Source organism: Orussus abietinus, unplaced genomic scaffold, assembly GCF_000612105.2.
Source record: "Orussus abietinus isolate OABI.00-Male unplaced genomic scaffold, Oabi_2.0 scaffold169, whole genome shotgun sequence".
Classification (NCBI taxonomy): Eukaryota; Metazoa; Arthropoda; class Insecta; order Hymenoptera; family Orussidae; genus Orussus; species Orussus abietinus.
Window position 1 is genome coordinate 182,237 of NW_019394323.1, and position 19,314 is coordinate 201,550.

The 19,314-nt window shown below is 41.2% G+C and overlaps 5 protein-coding genes across 14 annotated transcripts in view; 3 read left to right on the plus strand and 2 right to left on the minus strand.

Moving 5' to 3' along the window:
* Positions 1-11,622, plus strand: part of LOC105702834 (tyrosine-protein kinase Btk29A) — a 103,653-nt gene extending 92,031 nt beyond the window's left edge. For all 9 annotated transcript variants that reach the window (XM_023431783.1, XM_012430776.2, XM_023431784.1 and 6 more), the window contains 11 exons: positions 718-779; positions 934-1,017; positions 1,395-1,459; positions 1,614-1,679; positions 3,319-3,447; positions 3,699-3,892; positions 4,037-4,208; positions 4,942-5,110; positions 5,218-5,336; positions 5,432-5,684; positions 5,936-11,622. In XM_023431783.1, coding sequence (XP_023287551.1) covers positions 718-779; positions 934-1,017; positions 1,395-1,459; positions 1,614-1,679; positions 3,319-3,447; positions 3,699-3,892; positions 4,037-4,208; positions 4,942-5,110; positions 5,218-5,336; positions 5,432-5,684; positions 5,936-6,037 — 1,415 coding nt within the window. In that variant the 3' untranslated portion in view covers positions 6,038-11,622. The remainder of the gene's footprint in view (positions 1-717; positions 780-933; positions 1,018-1,394; positions 1,460-1,613; positions 1,680-3,318; positions 3,448-3,698; positions 3,893-4,036; positions 4,209-4,941; positions 5,111-5,217; positions 5,337-5,431; positions 5,685-5,935) is intronic.
* LOC105702437 (putative protein TPRXL) lies at positions 6,056-6,424 on the plus strand. Its single transcript, XM_012430008.1, has one exon. The coding sequence runs from the start codon at positions 6,056-6,058 to the stop codon at positions 6,422-6,424; it is 369 nt and encodes a 122-aa protein (XP_012285431.1).
* Positions 11,623-11,634: 12 nt separating the features above from the next.
* LOC105702878 (heparan-alpha-glucosaminide N-acetyltransferase) lies at positions 11,635-16,718 on the minus strand. Its single transcript, XM_023431788.1, has 14 exons — positions 16,509-16,718; positions 16,076-16,127; positions 15,748-15,797; positions 14,548-14,694; positions 14,267-14,397; positions 13,995-14,110; positions 13,700-13,865; positions 13,422-13,626; positions 13,172-13,339; positions 12,943-13,064; positions 12,648-12,817; positions 12,369-12,543; positions 12,173-12,285; positions 11,635-12,094 (listed from the first exon to the last, which is right to left on the minus strand). Exons 1-14 carry the CDS (start codon positions 16,635-16,637, stop codon positions 11,913-11,915), a joined length of 1,926 nt encoding a protein of 641 aa, XP_023287556.1. The 5' UTR covers positions 16,638-16,718; the 3' UTR covers positions 11,635-11,912.
* Positions 16,719-16,741: 23 nt separating this feature from the next.
* Positions 16,742-18,878, plus strand: LOC105703455 (caltractin). 2 transcript variants are annotated; one of them, XM_012431869.2, is made up of 4 exons: positions 16,744-17,141; positions 17,216-17,726; positions 18,470-18,641; positions 18,747-18,878. In XM_012431869.2, exons 1-2 carry the CDS (start codon positions 17,139-17,141, stop codon positions 17,723-17,725), a joined length of 513 nt encoding a protein of 170 aa, XP_012287292.1. In that variant the 5' UTR covers positions 16,744-17,138; the 3' UTR covers position 17,726; positions 18,470-18,641; positions 18,747-18,878. The 2 variants fall into 2 exon arrangements, with proteins under 2 accessions (XP_012287293.1, XP_012287292.1); XM_012431870.2 differs by lacking the exons at positions 18,470-18,641; positions 18,747-18,878 and having other exon boundaries at positions 16,742-17,141; positions 17,216-18,343.
* Positions 17,899-19,264, minus strand: LOC105702442 (exosome complex component RRP43; the record flags this gene model as incomplete). Its single annotated transcript, XM_012430022.1, has 5 exons — positions 17,899-18,242; positions 18,347-18,450; positions 18,530-18,650; positions 18,737-19,031; positions 19,100-19,264. Coding segments are annotated over 5 exons (792 nt in total), but the record flags the coding sequence as incomplete, so codon positions are not given.
* Between the last annotated feature and the right edge of the window lie 50 nt (positions 19,265-19,314).

The window sequence follows — 19,314 nt, forward strand, 5'->3', positions numbered from 1 at the left end:
ACGAGAAGTGCTCTCCAGGGCCTCCGGTATCCTCGACAATCAAGTTTCCTATAATCTCCGAACGAGGGGGTTAAAAGTACTTAGGTGCTACTCTTCTTGGCAGCCATTCTCGTGCGAATTGCTCTTTCGAAAGTAATGACCCACGGTCTTCCAGAGAAAGCTCCAATGAAAAGCTCCCCTCGTGGCGTTTCCATCTAATTTCGAAAGTGGCCATTTCTTTTTTTAATCGGCTTTCACCCTATTTCGGGTATATATACGTATTTATAGAAGCTCGCGTATATGTAGTTGGTATCGTCAGTGATTTCGAAGATGCCAAAGGAAAGGGTTTAGCGCTTATTGAAGAACGGCTTCGCGAGGTAGGATTATTTTGTCGGCGCCGTTTACGTCGACGTCGCGGGGAATAATTTAAAGCCCAATGAGAGGGCTCCTAACCGCAAAGACCTTTTGCAACTTTCCTCGGAGCCAATTTAATACAAACTCATCGGTCGGATCCGCTTTGAAGGGATGAAAACCCACGTGAAGTTGCCGTAGTAGTTGAAGTCACGGAGAGTCCGTGACGTCTGATTAATGAATAACTAAATCCCCTGAAACGTGGAAATAACATAAACGACATCGTTTCATTCATCGCTTGAATATGTGCGAGCATGGATAAGACCGTTCAATTTACATTAACGTTACCAGGGGGTTAATAAATAAATAAATTGTCGTTTGTTGCAGGCACCCCGTCCACGCCAATAATGCCAGGCGGTGCCCCTGGGACACCATCTTCCAAGGCCAAGGTAAAATCCACGATAATTTATTTTTTATACCATAGACGCACCCCTTTTTATTAATTCAATGCTAATGCGGTTATTCCTCCATTACGAAAATTTAAATATCGAGACTCGAAGAGCTTGGATTAAATGGCTTTGAAAAGTGCCTTGTGCTTTTCAGGACAAACTGATGATGAGGACAAAAGTGGTCGTGGCTCTCTACCCTTTCCGAGCCATCGAGGGAGGGGATTTATCTCTTGAAAAGGTCGGTCTTTATTAACAAACAATTGTATCAATTTTATGCCTAAGTGTCTTCACTGAGGAAAAAACGACGAAATGTCAGGAAGAGTTTAGGGTATTGGATAGAGTCGAGATGGGATTTAAAAATGATAGAAAAGATTGCGATGGTTTTTCTCGGGATATTTGAAGTACTTTTTTAACAAGGAAGCAGCAGAGAATATTGCATTGGAACAATGGTGTACTCTGAGACACTCGAAAGTGCCGAAGGGGAGAGGACAGGAAGTGGAAACGTACCCTCCACCCTCGAATAAAACTAAATCCCCCCTGCAGCACTCGTGCACCTAGTCGAATATTTCCGCAGGGTCTCTGCAGCTGCAACTGATGGAAACTTTGGCATTTCAGGGCGCGGAATACGAAGTGTTGGATGACTCCCAGGAGCACTGGTGGAAAGTCAAGGACGAGCACGGGTAAGGGGACCTTCCGACTTCTTCGAGATATCGCCCGCCATTTTTAAAGAACCAAAGAGACGCCGCGTGGATTTTCCGATATTTCTCTCTATCCTCTCTAGACTTTTCGTTGAGTACTTCCGAAGGCCTTGAAAATCCTGATTTCTGCTTTCAGATCGATCGGATACATTCCTAGTAATTACGTAAAGGAGAAGGAGCTTTTAGGTCTTCAAAAGTATGAGTAAGTAATTACAAGTGACATACCTATCGGGACGTTGGATTCGCAAGAATTGGATATTAACGTCGAGGGATTGCGCGAAATTTTCAAGAATATCCCCGGGGTTGACGGAAAAGCATCGAATTGCCGAGAAAGAAAAGAGCTTTTTTCCGGTATCGCAGGGTCGCTTGAAATATTCACCTTGGGCGTGCTCGGAGTTTTTCCGGACCGAACGCGCCGACCTTTCCTAACCTATAAGTGGGACATTCAGCAGTGATTTATAGCCGTGGTCCTCCCAACACCCATCGCCTAACACCCCAGGCGCATATCGTTTTTATCAGTCTCCATTTATCGAACGCGAGTCTCTGCAGGCTAGAGTGGCATCCCTTCGAAACCACGAGACGAGCATTAATCATTCGCGATTCCATCGCGAGCCTTCCCTTTTCGTTTTTCCCGTCCTTGGAATTTGCTTTCCGGGCATATTTGGCCTAACACAGGAAATATTAAGGCTGTTCTCTTTTTCAACCATGAGATGATAATTGTTCGTAATCCCAGTCCTAATAAACATTCATATTCAAACTCCCATCCCCATGGATTTAAAAGACAAGTCTCGGCGACCCGCGGATTTCCGACCTGCGCAACCAAAGGCGCTAAATATCGGCGCGACGGATGTAATTATCCTTAGCATTGTGTCCTACGGGACAAATGACCGGAAATCCCAGTTTTCGGAGCACAGGTGGCGATCACTTTCCCGAAATACCCGAATAATGGCCGCGATTACGCTCACGCGCGGCGCTCGCGATTTCACGCACGAGGAGCGGCAAAATGGACGAGCGCGTGTTTTAAACTCGGGATATTTCGGGGAGAATAATGCGGGGATATAATACGCGCCGACGATTTAAAGTGAACGCCACGCAAAGCGGCATTTCGACGTTAACGTTCCGTCGGAATGACCGTAGCTCGTAGTTATTAACGCCGAGATAATCTGTCGCGTCCCGCGAGTCGTTATCACTGCGCGGAACAAGGCGGTAATTGGCCTCCTCGCATCCACAGCAATCAGCAATAATTTCGCGATCTAATTGCCGATAATACTGGGGGAAAAAAAAGAAAAGAGTATTCAACATCGCCAGCGATGGAATGAAAAAAAATTAAATCTCCACCACCGCGGAAACAATAATTCGTTAAGGCGATGCGAAAGTCGCGTCAGAGGTCTAATTTATGAAGTTTTCCTCCGAACCGGGTGTACGAAGTTTCTGTCAAATTTTATAACGTGAATGTATAGAAAAGATTAGGGAGGTAAGTTTAAGGGTCGACGTGGAAAAAATCCGTCGACATGCGTTAAATATACATATAAGGGAATGTCCGCATTTTCGGGGCGCTTAACTCGCCCTATGGTTTCTGCGCACCCGGTAAATCGTCATTACATGAAAACGTTCTTCCTGGTGTGGGATCGAACGGGAAATTTTCGAAATTCACCGCGACCAGTTCCGAATCGGTCCCGATGCAAAGTATCCCTCGGCGTCGGGGAAAATTGCGCACATTTGCGTAAAAGCGCCGAAACGGCGGCGATGCACTCTAATTAATAGGTGGTACCTCGAATAGATTGAGCATGTCAACCGGGCAGTGGGAGTTTAAAAACGGAAAATGCATTTCTATTTTGCAGATGGTACGTGGGGGACATGTCGCGCCAGCGAGCCGAGTCGTTGCTTAAGCAGGAGGACAAAGAAGGTTGCTTTGTCGTGCGCAATTCTTCGACGAAGGGACTCTACACGCTTTCCCTCTACACAAAAGTGTAAGTGTCGCTCGGTAAGGCCGCAATCTGCCTCTAAACGCATCCCTGATTATGCTCGAATTAATACGGCTAAAAACACGAAGCGGGTCATGTATTTTTATTCCATTACGTATTTCGTCTTTGTTCAAGGAGACGGAAAAATGTTTCTTTACGAGCCGACAGTGTACCGCGTTATTTTATGAATTCAGAGCCTGGTAATTAATTTTGAGGCTGGTCGCGGAACTTAATTAATAATACCTCGCAACTTGCAGACCGCACCCCCACGTGAAGCACTACCACATCAAGCAGAATACCAGAGGGGAGTTTTACCTCTCGGAGAAGCATTGCTGCGGTTCCATTCCCGATCTTGTGAATTATCACAGGCACAACAGCGGGGGATTAGCCAGCCGATTGAAAACCAGCCCTTGCGACCGCCCGGTACCACCCACCGCAGGACTGAGCCACGGTTGGTATCAGCCATCCCCATTCCGATGGGTTTTCTGCTTGCTGATGATGCCAAGTGCACCCAGTACTCGTCACCGAACGCAAAGCCGCACTTCCCAGCTTATTTTTCTAACATATAAAAATGATCTACGCGTTTAACTTTCAGACAAATGGGAGATTGACCCAGCGGAGCTTCACCTTCTGGAAGAGCTTGGCTCGGGGCAATTTGGGGTCGTACGAAGAGGGAAGTGGCGAGGTTCCATCGACGTGGCCGTCAAGATGATGAAGGAAGGCACGATGTCGGAAGACGACTTCATAGAGGAAGCTAAAGTGATGACGTGAGTATCTCCTCCCTCAACTGGTCGGGCAGGGATCCTGGAAGAGGTCGATAAGAATTATAAAGGGTCCTTATAAACATTCCTAACGGTTTAAATATTTAATGGAGACGCGCATTAGCGTCGATTGATCGATGTCGTTCCCCTGGGCGGGAAATCATGAGCAGTCCTGGTCATGCGGCTCATCATGGTCCGCAGCGAGGTAGTTCGCTTTATCGTGTCCGTCACCGTGTTAAATGAACGGCAATGTGACGACCAGGAACCTTCCCTGCCCCTAAATAGTCATCTACATGCGAGGAATGACATGCCTTGTCGGTTGTTCCGGTACCAGAGAATAGTCCGTGACGTAAATGCTCCACGACATAAAACCTGCACTGTTAGAAGTGCTTGAAATGCAGCTTTGTAGAAAAGCCAAAAATAGTGGCGTCCTAAATGAGTTTCTAAGGACACCGTCTCTACCATAGAATTCGCGCAAAAGTACTCAAAATTAAATTGCTCGATGATCCCTCGACGATGAGTATCACCAGGATCATTAGCGTCAACGGGCGCATTAATTAAGAGACTCGTTACCTGGTAAAACGACGTTTTTTAAAGTCCCATTCAGGAAGTACCGGCGAGGTTATTAGCATAATTATGTAACTATTCAGATGGTACTCGCGCTATGAGGATTGAATGTAGAATAACTACCTCTTCTGTTTTTAGTCGAAGTGCTAACGGCTTATGGTTCCGCTTTCAGGAAACTACAGCATCAAAACCTAGTCCAGCTCTATGGCGTTTGCAGTAAGGATAGGCCAATATACATAGTGACGGAATACATGCGACATGGATCTCTCCTCAACTACCTCCGACGTCATGAAGCGACTCTTGGCGCTAATGTTGGTCTTCTGCTGGATATGTGCATACAGGTAACATTTAAAGTTGTGCCGAGGCGACATCTGGGTTTCGTTTGTGAAACTATTCCATACTAGGTGTATCGAATCGTTCGAAACCGTAAAATGTACCTTGGTTCCAGGTCTGCAAAGGAATGGCGTACTTGGAAAGGCACAATTACATTCACAGGGATCTTGCGGCACGAAACTGCCTGGTTGGCTCCGAGAACGTGGTCAAAGTTGCAGACTTCGGTCTGGCTAGGTAATTTCTCTTCGAGTTTAGACCTTATCAATTACTTGCCAGGAACTCCCGGAAATTGTGATGGCCGTTTATACATTTTGTATGTACTTATTAAGGTACGTGCTAGATGACCAATACACCAGCAGCGGAGGCACCAAATTCCCGATTAAGTGGGCACCACCGGAAGTTCTCAACTATACTCGCTTTAGCTCGAAATCCGACGTCTGGGCTTATGGTGTTCTCATGTGGGAAGTGTTCACCTGCGGGAGGATGCCCTATGGCCGTCTAAAGAACACCGAGGTGGTCGAGCGGGTTCAACGAGGAATCATTCTGGAGAAACCTAAGGCTTGTTTTAAGGAAGTGTACGAGGTTCGTATAATTATACACCGCTGTTTAAAATTATCGCAGCCGGGGTACTTTCGTTCCAGACCCGATACGTTCTCCGTTTAAAGCCTTTAAAGAATTTTTTACGTTCAATGCCTCTTTACTTTACGTCCTGCATCCAACGTTATTATAAAATGTGAGAAGTAGTCAAAAGCGAGGCCAACCTCTCACTCTTTGCCGTGAACGACTCCTAGAAATTGTTGACTCCAAATGTTCTTCGTGATGTTCTTCACCAGGTAATGAGAAAATGCTGGGCCCACTGCCCGGAGGTGCGGCCATCTTTCCGCGTGCTGAAGGAACAGCTGATCAACGTGTCTCAGGGTCTGCTCAACGATTGACTCAACCTTCTGCGTTGCATGCGCCTTTCGTCGCCCTCGGGCCGGTCCATCCTGGAGCCGAAGCGCCCATCCTTGAGCCCCTCGCCCTCGATCCTGCCCTCCTCGAACTCGTCCTACAACTCCGCCACCTTGCCGGCCTCCCACAAGATCAGGGGCCCGGCTTCCCTGCCCTCCTCGGCCGACGCCCTCCAGCTCGTCTCCTCGTCTTCCTCCTCGTGCAAGCAACCGACCAAGAGGGAGGGCTCGTCCTCGCCGAGCACACCCGGCCACACCGCTAGTCAGCCCTCCTCGTCCTCGAGCTCCTCCACCGTCTGTGACATTTGCAGTTCCTCCGGGCACCCGTGGATCAAGATCTGCAAGGCCGTCAGGGCTACCAAAGGCAAATGAGTACGTCTATTGATTAACCTATTAGCTGGACTTTGCTGCGCTCGGAGGGACCCCGACGCCTCGTGACGTCTGCTCCTCTTCTAGGACCTCTTCGGCTTCGAAAAATGTCCTGACGGTGCCGGTACTCAAGGTGTTAAGGATGATTTCACGGGAACCGAACGATTGTTGGTACTTTTTATTAGCGTTATCGATCACTGTATAGTACTCCCAGGACGCGTTTGACAACGAATACACAGGTTTTATGAATTTTAATTTTATACCGTCTTCCTAGTTTCTCTCCCCGAATTACGCGACAGGTACCATAATTAAGGACAATTACATCTCGAATCAGTAAATGATTTCCCTTCGAGCGTAGCAACTCGGCAGAAATTGTTGTTCCTCGCGAAACATTTCAGTGCGTAGCGCATGCATTAATTACTGTAAACTCGGTCCTTTTCGACCGAGGCACGCAATAATAGGTTAAACAATAAATCTAGATTTTTGCCTTATTACGGGCAGTGGCCCCTTGACATTGTAAATATTATTTAAGGCTAGCGTAAGGCAACGGCGACTGCGTTTGATAACTTCGACGCATCCGAACAACAATCAGTTATTAAACGAAATAATAATCAAATGCTTCTCTCTTTCGGAATCTTGTTCCTGGACGATTTGCTCGTATTGATCGTAGAACGTTCCACGATGATTATAAACGGTTAATTTTATTTTCATGGCGGTCCTTTAATTTTTAAGTTCGAAGCAACGGATTGTAATTCAACAAAGAGATAATTCATTTCTTTTTCAGAATTGACTTAACTAGCCAAAAAAGACGACCGGCTAGTTCCTCGATTATTCTTCTTGCTTACACGAGCACAAACTTGTAAATATCACACGCTTAATTTTTCACTGATTTTGCAACTTCGTGTTCGGTGTGTTTGTTGTCTGGACGATAGTGTCTTAATTTCTAGTTCGTATAACATTACTGCCAGTTTGTTACTTAAATGTTTACAAGGAATACGATACAACGAAGCTTCCTGGACGTTCAGACAATGAAGGAACTATTTGTTAACAAAGTTATACGATCAATAACGTGCACTCGCTCAAAAACATTATTCGGGAGAGATTATGTTTGAACAATGCGTGTGACTGGACATTACTTGGCACGTAATCAGCAATATTGTTTATCGGACGTAGCACGTGCTTAACGTTGTCGCTGAGTCTGCAAACGGATTCCCGTATAAATATTAAATCCATTACTAATTATTTCAATGACAACTAACTTAGAATTACGCGACGTCAATTCCCTCGAAACTATGTGTGCTACAATTACTAGGTACATACAAAATAGCCCATTCCACAAATGGAAGTAAGCAAAAAAATTTGATTCGAACGTAACGTCGAAGGATTACATTTTCTTCACCGCGTGAAATTATTATTACAACATCCACGTTTGGTTCTTAAATTAAATTCTTGCCATGTAGAATTTATGCATGCGTGGTGTAAATAAGAAATGTAATGTACGACCGTAGAATGAACAAGACATACATGTATCACGTACAAGACGCAACTATTGACTAAATGCGTATTTTATACACGTATGTATCTGTGCATTCGACTTAAATGCGTGTTTTCTATTATGTAACAATTGCTCATTGTTATGTGTAATTCGTACGTTCGAGTTTCACATCGGTTAACATGTCACGGCTGTTGCGAACTGCAATCGACATAGCCAAAGACACTTAATGCACTTGTCATGCAATCAGTATGCACAACTTAAAGATTTTATATTTAAATGGAACAGCCCTTGCACTTTTTAGAACATGAGAAAATTTCCTTTTTCTTCCCCGCTTGCAGATTCAACGACTCGATTAATGAGTGGTTACACGTTCGTATTTGTAATCGATTGGATGAATTTATAATACGGACCCTGTGAAGACAATATATGCGAGTCCTTACAGCATAAGCTAGTCTTTACTTACTAATGTAAGTGCGAACGACCGAATGCACCGAGAGTGCTTCATGAACTTTTCCATATCCATCAGGTGTGCTTTGTTTGAATGATGGATCAAGTCAGTGGTATATCACAGATTTTCCGATAAAATTCCCCGAAACTCTGGGCCTGATAATGAAAATTCGACAAGAGTTAAGTTAATATATATATATATATCAATTGCAATGTGATTGTCAATGGTGTTTCCACGCTGACTTGTAAAGTGTCCGAATATTCGGGTGAGGAGTACCCCGACTTTGGGTAAACCCTGTAAAGTAATTAAACAGTGATATTTTCCCTAACTTAGAGCGTATGAAGTGCGTTACTTAGCATTTAACTTAACTCCGGGAGGCTAGCAGAAACTCCGATAAATTTGAAAGTTACTAAAAAAAGTAGCTAGCTAAAATACTTCCGACATCATCCGCCATCTTGGAAGTATCGAGTGGTTGGAATAGTGAATTTATTTTATATGTATAATTGAATATTTTTAGATACATTACCCGAGCGATGTATTCAGATTATTCATTGAAGAGGACCGATAAAATTGCGCAGAAGACAGTGCTCCCCACAACGGTTTAGAAAATGCAATTTCCCGGTCTTCTAACATTCGAGTTCTGTAAAAAGAAGAAGGATAAAAAATGGTAATCGGTTTGTTTAAGGGTGGTGAAGATTTACCCGTGGAAACGTTGCGAAGGGTGATAAATAATATTGATTTCCTGAAACAGACATCCATTATCGAAACGGAACGAGCACGTGCTTGCTCTAACCCACCCTCCGAAAGTAAATCACACGTAACAAATGTTCACATTGTTCATGTGCATCCGCGAATATTTTAAGTGTGAGTGATTAATCGACATGAACTTTTGTCAAGAATTAAGATCCGTTAAACGAAACCCGATCGCTCGTTCAGACTGACTCGAGCATTTACTACCTTTCTACATTTCTTAATGATAGAATTGTATAAATGTTGGAAGAAAAAAAGAAAAAAAATCATATACCACGCTAGAAGAGTAATCTTACGAGTATAACGTATGACTTAAACGTCTACAACAATAGCCGGACACTTAAACTGTAACGTACACTCCCTACTCATGTGTTAACAAATGATTTCGCTTAACGTTAAACAAATTACGGCGATGTATCGGATTAGTGTTTAAGGATCGGTAATGTAAGTCGCTTTGTATATATTAGCGCATTCACGTTTAGCATAGAAGATTGTCTCCCCGCGTGTGTGACTGTCGAAGTGAATATTGCAATAAACTAATTGCGTCATTACGTACGAGCCTTAAATAGCGATACTAGAGATTTTCCACAAAGAGTTATGTGTACATTGATCGATGGAACTCAACGAAATATCATGAATATTTAAATTCCAACTTTCGGTTAGTCAGAATCTGTTTGACCTAAAACGTGTGTACTGTACAGCTCGTCGAGTTCCCCGCAGTTTTCTTCGCATATAAGTATATAAAATTAATCTTTCCAACGTTCTCAGATGCAGAGAAAAAGGAGTCATAGACACACCTGAACGTAATATTTTTTTAAGTACCGATATATATAACGAGAAGAAATTAACGGCGTTACCCTCATCCACAGAGAACGCAGAACTTCATTGAGCTGGGAGTACATGCATACATTGGGTATACTTTAAAGGGTCAACATGACCATAAAACATTTTCTTTACAACGAAAGAAAAAGTGGGAACAACTTCTTAGGCTGTTTCATGCTATCCGATTTTTCTTACTAAATTTCTTTTATCATTTCTTCTGTCATATCGTCTGGAAAACGATTATAGACATTTTAAAGCTCTGATAAGTGTATGAGACTTCGTCCTCATAATTAATTGTCATTGATCGACTAATTTGTAATTTTAATCTAATTTCAAACAACGTTCGTTCCCGCTTGAGAATTCGAGAAGGCTCCGGAGGTTTTTCTGGACCTCGTTACCTCGATCGAGTTTTCCGAAGAGAGATTTAACCGTGACAATATTTTTAACGCGTCATTTTGACGTATGAGTGAATCCCATTCAGATAGAACTTCCATTTAGGGATGCATGACACTTCCAAAGCGTAAAACATTAGGTCATAATTCGTTCTAACTCTAAGCGATTCTCTATGAGAAACGACCAAGCGATGGTTTTGTACATAGACTAAGCAACCATCGCGAAACATGCTAACGAAGTGTTCGAGGGATTCTGTCGAAAGCTGTTAAAGTGGGATCTAGTAATCGACCTCAAAGTTAAATATCATTGACGTATTAGAAGATGAAGTAATGCTCTTATCGTAACACGGTCTACCAAGAATTCTGGGACAACTGACGACAGAAAGGCTTTTAGAAAATATTGTAAATCCATCCAAATATATCAGAAATCATTGAAGTAGTTAATGGATATAGGTACATTTGTAGAATATCGTCTACCGATCATCATCGAAGCGATTCAAGGTCCTCGGAGACCTCTCCAGTGTATATTTCTGTACAAGTCATTTTTGTATAGACTCTTCGTGATTATAAAACCGACTCTGAGAAACTGGGACAGGGATTCGTTAAGATGTGTCAAGCTCCTTTGCAATTACAATATTACAAGACGGTCCAAAGTTTGGACGTACACTTCTCTTTTCTACGTGATCGAAATTCACCTTGCGGGGCACGTTTCTAGACACTTTGTAGATAAATAGCATTTTGATTTCATCTCGACGTATCACCATTAAGCACCGCGTGTATTTTCCTCGACGAGAGGTGTACCGAACAATTTATACAGAAATAAAGTCGAGCATGTACTTTAATACGAGACGCGTCGATCGTTTCGACACTTGTCTCTCGTAGCGACTTATAAATAAATTAATAGATAATTGAAAAGACGGAGGTCCTGCGAGCCTTACTCGATGTCCGAAGCACACGACTCTCTGAAGACTGCTTTTGACTAAAAGTGATCTATTTTACTAAAATTCAATTGCAGTCAATAATTTCCTCCTTGACCAACGTGAAGTCAATTGGTGATCGATTGGAGTGGCTTTAATTGAAAGCAGTTTTAAGAGCGCCATTAGAATATCTTCGGGGTGTCCTGGGGATGCGAAGACATCCTTCGACAAATCACTCATTCGTATCACCTTCTAGCACGACTCGACTAAATATCACATGATCACTTCCTACGTTCATGACACGATTATTACATAATGTTAACAAAGAGAGAATTGTAATAACTGCTTGTACGTAATAAAGTAATTGGTAGAATTTAGCTCAGTTTTCATTCGGGGAGATTCTCATTTGTATTTTAATTATTTCAAGGACGAACTCGGTAATTGTGTACAATTTAAATATTGTATACGAGGGAATGAAGAACGATTTCGATACCGAAATACCTTGCGAAACAAGTGCACAGGGTTTTGTTATGTTTCGAGATGTTAAAACTATTTACAGACGCTTCCTAAAAAATGTATAATTAAACTAAACTCTATTTCTACTTTGTAACGGCTCGATGTGTAATGTTAAGAGCCGTTTCGCATTTTATGCAGCATTTTCATTGATTTACAGTGTTAGATACATCCGTTTACGGTGAAGAATGTATGCTACTAGGGTCCACAGAGAAACACCCCATAAAGCTTCACCCAGCTGCCATTCATGGGTGGCCATTTTACCATACTTCCAGTGAAATGGGAAAATTTGGTAACACAAGTAATGACCGATGTACATCACCAGAGCGTTCATTCCTGAGTGATAAAGATATGCATAAATTATTTTTGAGTACCTTGGAGTAAGTTTTGGCATTTTTATCAGTGTATGCGAACCTGGAATTCGGAATGGACCACCTCTCCAGATACTGACAGCATCCACAAAAAAGTAACACACTGCAAACAGTGCAAACGCAAAGCAGCTGGTGGTGAATACGAATGATAAAGACCTGTGCACGAAAAATTGTCGATTCTAGGGAAATTCTAACATACAAATTATTTAAATCACTTAAGTTAGGATTCTGAAACTTGCCACAAGTTTTTATTGACAGGGATCGCTCCACTGAAATGAAGAGCAGAACCGATGCATCCGCAAATAATAGCCCAGATTAATAATCGGATCATCCGATTTCTCCCGTCCTTGTAGGTGATTATTATCTTCCCAGCCTGGACGCCCAAAAAAGTTTGGAAAATCGATGTGAGGCAGCCTGGAAAAGATACTCAGCTTTAACTACTCAATGGACAAAAGGATTTCGTTCAAAATGACGCTCTCAGAATTTTAATGATTTTTGTTTCAAGTTTATCGCCGTACCCAGTATTCCTTCGGGATCAAAGGGACCCGATCCGTAAACCTGCTGAATTTCCGCAAATTGGTAAAGATGATCTCTGCCTAACAAAAATCTATCAATGTATCCTGTAGCTCCACCATCGCATTCGGAATACCTTCCGTCTTCGTGTCGACCTCCAGGACCCAAATAACCACTGAAACCGAAGCGAATTTGCCAAAACCAACATCGACATACTTTTATTCCCTAGTAGAGCCTCTAATTAATGATCTACAATTTACTGTATCTAGAATTAAAAAAAGGTTCTTGGCATTTACGTACGTCGGACAACCAGGAACTGGCAGATAAAATGTTAAGCCAGTGTGGACGCCAATAATTATTAACATCAAGATCCACTGCGGAAGAAGAGTCACGATGTCGCCTAATCCCCGAATTATCGGACTCTAAAATTAATAAACCATAATAAATCCTGTTGATTGTACAAATCGAATTACTAAAATAATTACGAAAACTGTATTGACTTAATTAATTCCGGGTCACAAAGGTTTACCTTGGCTTCCTCGACATTGCGACGTGTCGTCAGGGTGTACAATAAAGCAGTTATTAAATATGCGATACCAAATCGTTGAAGTACGCCGAATATGCGAATTTTTTCCAACTGCGCATCCGTGCCTAGCGTGTTTAGCGACACTCCAATAACGAAGAGATAAATACTTCGCTGAAGCAAATAGTATAAAAATATGTTAATTGCTGGAAATAATAGGAGGATGGAAAACAGAAATAAACCGAAAATTGTTCACCTCTAAGATACGTGCAACGATCGACAGTCGAGAAGTGTCACGAGAAAGTTGGGAAGAAATCGACATGGGAATGCACACTCCCATGATCCATACAAAACACGGGAAAATCAAATCGCCAATGAGCAAGCCATTCCAAACGGCGTGTTTCAAGATATAATATCCTCCGGCTCCATCGTTGACGAAAATCATAAATAATATACTGATCCTGCAGGTTAAGGGGATGTGAAAGTGGCTTTTAAGGATTTTCATTTTAACGTTCCAATATTCAATTAACTTGCCCTCTAAATGTATCGATGGATCTGATTCTTGGTTTTCCGGTGCTCTTGTTGGGTTCCTCGGACTCTACTTGTTTCCGAAATCGTTTTTTCAGCAAATTAGCGATTATTCGTACGAGAGAGAAACCGAACAGGAAAATCGCGATAGCACTGAATGCGATCAGGAGAGCTGTCAATGAGTATTAAAAATGTATCTCAGGATTGTCATTAAATCAAAGCTACATTAATCGTTCACTTCAATTTAGTGTGATTAATGTTGGATATCAGATCATTTTTAATGTTAATAACATTTATTTACGTATGTATGGATCCGTTGGTTGTTCAATTGTGGTGACTTGGCAGCTATCGTTATTGACATCGAGTTTGTACGTGCCAAATTGGCACAATTTGGGGACCGTCTCGCATAGTAAATTACTAAAGAAATCGAGTAACAATTTTAGAGTTGGTTACATCTAATTATATAGGGTATCCATGTAAAAGTCGATAGAAATTTTAATATTTTGCATCCGCTTGCTATCAACTTTTAAATTCTAATAAAACATTTCCACTCTGTTAAGAGTCTTTGCAAACCTTCTATTCAACGCAGAAATGTGCTTAATCTCGCCATTTCCGTAGACTCTCCAAATTTTTTGAGTCGCGGTGTCAAACTTCACACTTGTATCTCCCTGATCTGAGAATCGTGCAACTCGAGAGAAAGGGCACTAAAAATAAATCATTCCGCATTATTTCTAATAATTCTGCCATCGAGAAACTATTATCAAATAGAACAGAAGATCCACGAGTGTATTGCGACTATTTTGAATATTGCATTTCGCGAATAATTATTAGACATTAATTATCTATGTATTTACCGACTGGCAATCGGATGACAAAGAGTAAAGCCATGCTTCCAAAATATCAGGCCCCTTGTGAAGTAAAACGCAGGCTTCATCGGAACGCAAATCTTCGTAAGAACAATAGGATTCTGCCATCATCTCTGCTCCATGCGAGGTTGCAAGCTAACGATTTTAAAAATAGATATAATTGGTATTATAATTCTAACGGGTTTACCTCGACGTGATGGAGCGCTGAAAGAATTATCAGACACTACCAGAGAACGTTTAATCGCAGTACACAACGAAGTTGTACTCAAGTTTATGACACCGTGACTAACGTAGTCGTGAGGATCAACTTAACTATCTTCTCTCAAGTATGCGAACGAACCGGTCCGTTCTCTTAGATTTTTTCTTTGGATCCCGATATTACCAGAGAGTTTGTAAGAAACGAAAATAAATACGAGTGGATTTGCAAGAAGCCAAGATAACAGCGACGATATTAACTATCTTAATACATCTCTACACTTGTGAACGAAGCACTGTATCATATCATGTATTAAACCAGAATTAAATTCCACTGGCACGCAAATTTCACGTATATCACATATTAAATTCCACTGGCGCGTAAATTTAATTATTACCGAATTCACTACCTGACAATGAACATCGCATTAGGAGTAAAAAATCCAATATTAAAAATTATGGAATTATCTTGACAGAATTTGGGATTTTCCGATATTTCTCGATGCACGAGGCGGAGCAGAATCTCGAGTTTCAATGTAACTTCTTCGATAGGGAAGGGACGTTTAATTGACCTACTCCTGGTTATGAAATATGTAAATGTCGCAGGTGAGTTAGGACTATTGACAATGCCGACAGGTTGACGAGTCGGGTTAAAGGACCGATGGGAACCAACTCCAGGTCGACTCTATGGGAACTCGACTCGCGCACCACTCACCTGCGGATCGGATCGCGGACGATGTGAAAGTAAGAGTTACCGAGTCTCTCGACAACGGGGGCCGACTGTCAATGAAAGAAACATCTTTTTTCCCACCTGGGGACAGGTTTGCGATCGCGCGAAAGTTCCTCAAAACTCGATCGTTCGCCTTTAACGGCCCAGATTTTTCTATTAGCGTTAAATAAAATGGCCACTTTAATTCCAAGCTCATGCATTGGAAGGATTAAGTAACGGAGAGATTTGTAATTACGGATATGCGCATGTGCGTGAGGTAATACCTGGGCTTGATAAGAGATATTTTTCCCTCTTTCAGGTCCACTGGATAAACCTGGGGACCAGTTTAAGAGGAAATTTATTCAGCCTGGGCACGTTAAGGGAATTTCAGAGAAATTTCACAGTTTCGGATATCTGAAAGAATATATAAATCTGGGATCTTATCAGTTAATATTGGATATATCTAACGCCCATCCTCGAGTGGATTTAATCAATAGCTCAATTGTTATCTGCGAAAGTTTTGATAGCGACGAAAATAGTTTTTACAGGCTCCTGGCATGTTAATGTTGTACTTATATATTTTCTATAATTTATTTTCTGTTGATCACTTACCTTGGATGCAACTGGTGGCCGGTAATTCTTGACAAGTTCTGATTACAGGAAACTGATATTGACAGAAATGTTATCAGATTCCGAATGCTGGTTCGAAATGAGAGAAACGATAACGGCGACTACCAAGTATAAACAATTGCCTTTGATATAAAATAATCAATACCTGTATCGGCATTTACCTAATTATTCTGGTATAAAGTAGCACAGTTTTGATGTGCTTAAATTCGTATCGAAAACTTGTTTTCCGTACTTTTTTAGGACGGGCAATTGCAACATTATCGCCCACGACTGTATTCGTCATCGAAATTGGGTCGATGAAGCAATTTTCACCTTTTGAAAGTGAACTTCTTGATCGCGTATTATTTGTACCGGGCAATTTGCATATAAAAACCGATTTGCCGGGTCAAGTTTCTTTAATTTAGAGATTCCATACCTGGAAGGATGAAACTCGAGGGATCGGTGGTCGAATCACTGCTAATTTTGTCAATTTACACTTTGCACAGCAACTGTTACGAGAAATTAAATTTACTTTACTCTTTCCTTGCTTGCAAGTCGCGGCCATTTTATGATTTCAAATAGATGCGATTCGCAACGAAATTCGAGAATGTGGCGCCATCTAGCGATCGGCGATCTAACTATTGTAGGTGCGATTCAGTTCGTATCAGAGATGTCTCTGTTCGTATAAAGATGCTTTACGTTTAAACGTGTGAAGATCGATAAATCTACAAATATATTCCGTTGATATCATGCATTTGTAATGGCAAGGCGGGATTAGTTTAATTAGATTTGTATGTTGATAATAAGAGTATTGGTTTTATTTACGAGGAGGTAAATTTGTGACGGTCGAGGTATGGCTGTGCCAGACCTAACCTAACAAGAATTCTAGAAGGAACGAAATAAAAGGGGTTCGTCGTTTCGTGTCTTCGTAGAGTAATATTGGATTAATTACCATGGCAACAAACGAAGCGAGCCTGTGAATTCTGAGGGAATTCAGAGAAGAAATTCTGTGCTAAATGTTACGGCGTCGTTTGGGGAAGCTGAAGAGTTCCAACTAAATGAAAACATGGTATGGCCACTTTGTAATTGTTTTAAGAACTGAAGTTTAATCGTAGATTTACTTAGAGATCCCCTATATTACAGACTTCAAATTATAAGAAGCAGATCGGCGGAGGAGCACGGAAAAAAAGTGCCACGAAGTTTGAACTTACGGAGGAACAGAAAGTGGACATCAAGGAGGCTTTCGATTTGTTTGATCCTGACGGAACTGGAAAGATAGCTACGAAAGAGCTTAAAGTAGCGATGAGAGCACTTGGTTTCGAGCCTAAGAAGGAGGAGATTAAAAAGTTAATTGCCGATGTTGATCCGGATGGTCTCGGTAAACTCTCCTTTGAGGAATTTATGAATATCCTTTCTGAGAAAATGGCCGAGAAGGACTCTAAAGAAGAGATCTTGAAAGCCTTTAGACTCTTTGATGACGACGATACGGGGAAGATATCATTCAAAAACTTGAAACGAGTGGCTGGAGAACTGGGAGAGAATCTCACCGACGAGGAACTGCAAGAAATGATCGACGAGGCAGACCGAGATGGTGACGGTGAAATCTCACAAGAGGAGTTCTTGCATATCATGAAGAAAACGTGCTTGTATTAAGGTATAGGCGTCAAAGTATTGTCTCCAAATGACATGATCAGTTAATCGAGCTCTTAACTGGAAACCAAGATTTTTTTCTATTGGTACTTTACTGTGTGCTAGTCAGCTTTCCTATAAAAAACATTTATTCCTATTTGTAACGATGGTCAAATGCAATTGTAATGCATGCGACGTGTATGTTAAGAAAAGTCACTTTATTTCTGTATATTGTACGTAAAAATCTAATTTTATGTATTCTGAGGAAAAAACGATCCACGTATGTCTTAATAATAATACACAGAGTTGAGAAGTATCAATGGTCAAAACCACAGACTGATATTTGTACAGGCCTAAAAAGTCATTGATATGGCTATTATGACGATTATTTAATTGATGCACTTATATGTTGAATAAACAATCACTTTCCACTCCTATGTTGCCGAGATTGCTGAGTTAATGAGTTTTCTAATAAGCTCGGCCCTTTTCTTCGCTTTCGATAAACTTTCCAATAAGATGTCTTGCGATGTAGGTATACCTCCTGTAAAGTGCAACGTAAACAATATTATAAATAGATGTGAATAAGTGATTACTTCATTATTATTTTTTGAAGAATAAAAGGAAATGCAAATATTCAACATATACCTGGCTTATATATACAACATAAGTCTTGTTCATTTGTAACTATAATTATTCGACCTAATGATAAGGTTTCCTCTTCTTCGGTGGGATCGGCAACTAAAAGCTGACTGGAAATATTTGTTACAGTTTAACAAATGTGAATACAATTTGGCAGTTAAACATAGATATTATAAAATAAAAACTCACTCATCAAAGATTGCAAATGTTGTACTAACAGGCGATTTCTGAACTGGAAATGCTTTACGGTTAACAGGATGTACAATCGTAGATCCAGTCTCGGAATTGTATGACACTTCAGGTAAAGTTACTGTAGCAAAAGTAATGATTTTTATAAATACTCACTATTAGAAATTTAGTACGAAATAAGAGAAACATAATAAAGAATGAGCTTACATGTTTTCAGAGCAGAAACTAGGGCACCAATACATGCATCTGTTATCGAACCATCGTAGTCGATGCACACAAGGTCACAATACAACACCCACACAAGTTTGTCTTTACAAATACAAAGATCTTTGAAGTCTAGAACTGAAGAGTCAACTAGAACACTGTCTATCAGCTTTGTGATGATTTGCGCTTGATCGGATGGTGGACCTGGCCGAAACTTTGGCGAACAAAGTGGCGGTAATTCAACATTTGGTACAACATATCCACGATCAGGAGTTTCTGCCTTTGGAGTAGTTAGTTCCTATAAAAACCCTTTGTTAAATCACAGATAACACGATTAAAACAAAAAATGTCTGTTTCTTCATTTACGGCTTTTATTCCGCAGACCACGGTTGAATTGCCAATTTTAAAAATAGCGGAACCATCAGCTTGAGTAATAGAACGGACATTGACGCTTGCTGGGCGAAATGCTAAAAACTGTCTGCCATCTGGTCGGATATCCTGCGCCTGCCATAGAATAAAATGTAAGAAATGGAAGAATCACAAAGTTCATGCAAATAAATTAATAAATAATAAAAAATAAA

Excerpts from the sequence above, each read along its gene's own strand:
- LOC105702437 (XM_012430008.1), top strand. The coding sequence starts at position 6,056 with ATGCGCCTTTCGTCGCCCTCGGGCCGGTCCATCCTGGAGCCGAAGCGC.
- LOC105702878 (XM_023431788.1), bottom strand. The coding sequence starts at position 16,637 with ATGGCCGCGACTTGCAAGCAAGGAAAGAGTAAAGTAAATTTAATTTCT. Across the intron at positions 14,695-15,747 it reads ATATCTCTTATCAAGCCCAG|CTTGCAACCTCGCATGGAGC; the intron begins GTATTACCTCAC and ends TAAAATCGTTAG. Across the intron at positions 13,627-13,699 it reads TCCATCGATACATTTAGAGG|GATCAGTATATTATTTATGA; the intron begins GCAAGTTAATTG and ends CTTAACCTGCAG.